The following is a 5,668-nucleotide window of genomic DNA, read 5'->3' as shown; positions in this document are numbered from 1 at the left end:
AGTTAAAAAGTTAAACTTATATTGTTAAAATATCACGCGTTTATCAAATTTTGGGTTGAATTTAAAATATAAAGTGTTATTAGCCTAGTTGGTTAAAAAGTTGTACTTGTTTTTTTAGGTGCCAAATTCGAACTATACCTATAGCATTTTTAATTTTATTTTTAACCGTTTTAAATTTATGTGCGGGTCAACCCACAATCCGACCCAAGTATTTATTTACTCTCACGTATATTCAAATTAACCACAGCTCTCGACCCGACAATCCAGACACTTTAAAAATTAAGCATCATTATATATATAAATAATTTCATCTTTCTATAATTACAACATGAATTAATATATAAAATAACTTCAACAATTTATAAAGTTATACTTTCAATTTACAAGAAAAACTTATTAAAAGAATTACGACAACTCATAATGTTGTGGCTTCTAAGACCACATAAAACTCCTTCGTATAAACCATAAAATGAATACACTACTGACAATTTATACGTAAGAAGATTGTCATAATCTAGAAATTCCAGTATCTCAACTCAATATTTTACAAAACAATAATAACATGAAAAAATGCAATCAATTAATCAAAATGAAATAAATAATGGATCTAGAAGAAATGCTTGACCGTTATGGGTGAAAAATTATATTGGAAGTCAATTTTAAAGAAAAAAAAACAAAGAGAGTGTTCATTTATTTCAATTTGCAAAGAACGAGATTACATTAATTTTTTTTGGTCATATTGATCAGCTAGTTAATTAAACTAACATCTTTTAATAAGTAGTACTTAACTTAATTAGTTTGGGTTAATGCCATGCGTGATGGACTTTATTTTAATTATTTAAATGTAATAAAGCCATCAGATGTCAATGAGTAAAAAAACAAATCTAAATGATACAGGCGTGATTGAATCAAAGGACTATAATCAAAATGTAATTAATTTTCATCATTCAAATGGTATCTAAATTTGTCCTTATAAGGCTATTAATTTGATTGACAACATCAATCAATGAAATGACATTTACTTATCTAACTAATATTTGGTTATTACGAGGAAGATTTATACATTATTATATTTTATTTATTTAGAAAATTAGAACAACCCAATTTAACCCTATCCTATCCTATCCTATCCTATCCTATCCTATCCTATCCTATCCTATCCTATCCTATCCTATCCTATCCTATCCTATCCTGCCCTATCCTATCCTGCCCTGCATTGCATAGTTATGTAATTATGATTATCCTTTTAATTTAAGACGTTCTATACTACCTAATTATGATCATCATTTCAATTTAAGACTGTCATATACTAGAAAGTATAGAAAGTATTTTACTTATAAACTCAGTATCTTGAATTTTTTACACTATATTAATATACTCAAGAAACTTATTAATAAGTTTAAGATAAGAAAATATTGGAAATGTTTTCACTAGTTTAATTCCTAATATGGAATTCCTTTTTAACTAGTTGAATTTATTATGTTTGTTGTTTATTCAGTTTGTTTAGGCATTTATTCATTTTCTTTTTCGATTTTAATTCCCAAAGTGAATATTATATTTATTATCAAAGTTGAGATTGAATTCTGGTTTATTTTGATTTCATTTTAATCGTGTAATTTCAAGATATCAGACATAGATCAGACGACTAGCCACTAGTGTCCATCTGGAATATAAGGTTGTTTTTATCTAATTTCGGGTAAGGCCTTATTTTTTTTGAATTTTTATAAGAATTAAATAAAATTAATTTTTTAATCAATTACTTCGAAAAATCAAATCACTCATTTCATTAATCAAAATATTTAAATACTATCTATTTTAAATTATTAATTTTTATTTTATTTTATTTATATATGTCAATACACTTTAAATTTTTTTACAAAAAATAATTATCACTTTCTCAAAATCATCAACCATCATTAATTTTTTCACCCTACAAATTTTTTAAAAAAAAAAAAAAAAAAAAAAAATCCATATAACTCATATCACTCTTGATGTTTTTGTCATTATCTATCCATAATAATGAATGATACTACTATAAAAGTACAACTTATAATGGTTTTAATATCATACAAAATAATAATAGAAACAAACATGCATGTCACGTCTCCTTCACACTTTCAAAATATATAATAAAAATATACATTAGTGCCATAAAACTTAAAGACTAATGCAGCTCCAATGAGAAACAGCTAGGATCCCTTATTTATGAATAAAATCTAAGTTGGAGGCTCAATTTGATAACATCCCATTTATTTATAGATTTCCATAATCGAACAAGTAAAGACATTGCATTCTAATCTAATCCCACAGCACCAGCTTGGGTGGCCAAGATGTGAAATTTCTTATGGGTTCGTTCATTCGTTCCTGGATACTAAAAACATGCGATGTATTTTTAGATGAAATCGGGGAAGCCAACTAACTGCACCTCGACAAGGGTCAAAACATATAATTCAGGCGTTTGACACATGCAGTGTATTTCATTTTTATTTATATATGCATGATGTCGGATATGAATATGTATGTTTCTTGTCCATTTTCCGGCCGACAACCTATCGCAAAATAGTCCAACTTATGATAAGTTTTATTCAGCACACAAATACTAGTGGAAACAAACAATCACACTCAAAATGCAAAATACATAACAATGCCATACAAAAGGTAAGAAATTGATAAAATAATAATACTTCATGAAAACATAATGGAGCCCTTGACTAAGAATCCCACTATTTTATTTATATATTTCCATAATTGAGTAGGTAAAGGCAGTGCATTCCAATCTGATCCCAGCAAATCCAGCTTGGGTGGCTAGGATCTGAAATTCCTTAAGGGTTCGCTCCTTTCCTCCATGATACAATGTTAGAGTGAACATATCAACTTGATAAATGCTTTTCTCGCTTGTTTTGTTATTGAATCCTTCGGGAATTATACCTTCAACCACTATTACTTTCCCATTGGAAGGCAATGCCTTGTAACAATTCTTGAGCAACTTCAAACAATGTTCATCGCTCCAATCATGAAGTATCCACTACACAAAGAAAATTCATTGTTTCAACAACAACACACATATTAGCATAAACTCTCAAAATCATAACTCTTTAATCCAATCAAAATCTTGTTAGTGAGAATCAAACTCAATATTTTTAATCTTTAAGACTCGTTCACACAGAATACATGAACTTATTGTAAAAAGAAACGTCTGTAAAGGTCTATACAATGTCTTAAACGTGTGATTTGAATGTTGTTTTCAACAAATCAACATATCTATTTGTGTTTTTAATATGATAAGAAGTCGACTTTTTTTTAAAATAATATATTTAAATAGTTTACCATGCATTTAAACTAACCTTCATGAAAATTACATCAGCCTTAGGAACACTTTCAAACATATTTCCTTCCACGTGTTCAACACCTGCATAAGTGAAGTGGTATAAAAAGTTAAGATGTATGAATGTGTGCTCTAGGCGAATACCTAGGGTAATCAATGAGTTAGATAATTAAAAAATGTAGGTAACCCGGATAAGGAGGAGCATGACAAATGACGTGCGACAAGTCAAAGTTAATGCCCTTAATCTTAGGATACATGGAAGTAATTATGTTGAGTGTGGCGCCGAGACCACCACCAACATCCACAAGTGTTATACTTTCCATGTCTTTGTGGAATCCTTGATAAGCTAGTAGCAACTCATTGATCACGATATTTGTGTGGTTTATCATTCCTTGATTAAACAATTCATTGAACCTTGGGTTCAAACCTCCATAATCAAATAAGCTTGTCCCATTTGCCCTATCAAAGGGTACCCCTCCTTCCACCACAACATCTTTCAAGTGATACCTATATATATATAGAATATATGATTGTTAATATAGTATATTTACATCAATATTTATGTAAAAGAAACCATACTAACCAGTTACCAACAATGGCTTTGTCTTGTAACAATGTCATTAATGGTGCAAAGGAAAAACCTTCCTCGTTCTTCACAAAATATTTTGCCACAGGGGCCAATCCATATCTAATATCGCCATTAGTGATATCCGCGGTCAACACATTACAGCTAGTTAAAAGGTTGAGTATACGTTGAAGCATGATGTGTGCAATAGGGTTTTTGCAAGAGATTTCAGATACAATCTCTAAAGGGGACAACATCACGCCATGACCGGCCTTAGCTATGATCTCAAATATGTCGAGATCAATGGCTGCTTGCATGGTCATGGGCAGTGAGAGTGAGGTAAATAATTGGATGGCATAAGCTCGATGCTCTTCTTGATCTTCCTCTTCTCTAATACCAAAACCAATATTGTGGGTGTTGTTCTTGGCCATTTGTCTATATGGCTAGCACTTTTTTTTTTTTTTTTTGTATACAAGTGAGTAAGTTTGAAGAATATGTTTGTATTGAATTGTGAAGAAAGGCCTTGGTTGTTTATTTATAATAGGAAGTTTAATCATGTAGCTAGGGTCATGGGTTTGGACCATTTAAAAAAAAGGTTTAATTAAGACTAGTTTGGTATATATTTATTATTATTTTTTTGAATTATTTTTGTATACTATTAAGAAAGTTTTCACCAAAGTCTCTATTCACATTATCTCAACCTATATGTGTGGATAATATTGTAATATATATATATATATAAGTTAAAATAGATAATGATAAATAAGTACATCTCTCTAATTTAGAAACTAGCAAGGCTTTTTACCTGTGAAATTATATAAAAAATGAAATTGAAAATCATTTCAATATGTGACAATTTGTAATGATTTATACTAAATTGTATTTGATGTTTAAATTGAGTTTATATAGTAATGCAAATAATTATTTATTCATATAACGGTTTGAAAGGCAGCAAGATAATTTTTATTTAATTCCATAGGTAACACTTAAGTTTATTTGATGAACTTATTTGAAATTGATATTTTATCATGATTTGTTTTAAATGATTGCAAAACTATTTAAAAAATATGTGAGATCTGAATTTTTGAATGTATAAACTCATCTGACAAAAATAATAATTTGTTTTTGAAAATTTTCATTTCATAAAAACAGTTTCATATAAAAAAATGAAAATGAATAAAATTACTATCAAGACTACTAAAAAGTAACTCAAAAAAACATAATAGTGTAAAATAAATGTCTCAAACATAAATAATACAAAATGAGTTAAAATTGGAAGTTTATTTAAAATTGTTTGATTATGGTGTTTATATTTGATCGGGGTCTAGGTTTAGGCTCGCGATATAATAAAATATTATAAAATATATGGTCCACTAGGTCCTCTAGGTCCAGTTATGTGACCTATAAATATATGGTCTTAGTTAGAGTTTTTATTTACTTAAAATATTTTGTTATTATTCATTTTTCTCTCTAAGTTATAATCTTCTACTTTAATTATAATGAATTTTTCCTCTTTTACCCGTGGTTTTTACCATCATGGATTTCCACGTAAATTTTGTGTTATTTATCGTAATTTTTTGAGTGATACTTCATCTCTTCTTTATCTTGATTAATCTCAGATATTTATCCTGTTTTTTAACAAAAACAAAAATAAAAAAATAAATAAAAATCGTTCAACAATTATAAACGAACAATTTTTTAATAAATTTGACTGTTTTAAGTAAAAATCTCCGCCCCATGACGGTGATCAAATAAATTTAAAAAAGACTTTGGGGTTG

General features: G+C 28.5%; 1 protein-coding gene across 1 annotated transcript; it reads right to left on the bottom strand.

Annotated features, from left to right (window-relative positions):
• Window positions 1-2,728: 2,728 nt before the first annotated feature.
• LOC124943867 (caffeic acid 3-O-methyltransferase-like) lies at window positions 2,729-4,414 on the bottom strand. The gene is made up of 4 exons (XM_047484323.1): window positions 3,909-4,414; window positions 3,513-3,832; window positions 3,345-3,409; window positions 2,729-3,025 (listed from the first exon to the last, which is right to left on the bottom strand). Exons 1-4 carry the CDS (start codon window positions 4,319-4,321, stop codon window positions 2,729-2,731), a joined length of 1,095 nt encoding a protein of 364 aa, XP_047340279.1. The 5' UTR covers window positions 4,322-4,414.
• Between the last annotated feature and the right edge of the window lie 1,254 nt (window positions 4,415-5,668).

The sequence above is a fragment of the Impatiens glandulifera genome, chromosome 6, assembly GCF_907164915.1.
Source record: "Impatiens glandulifera chromosome 6, dImpGla2.1, whole genome shotgun sequence".
NCBI lineage: Eukaryota > Viridiplantae > Streptophyta > Magnoliopsida > Ericales > Balsaminaceae > Impatiens > Impatiens glandulifera.
This window is presented reverse-complemented; position numbering and strand designations above follow the sequence as displayed.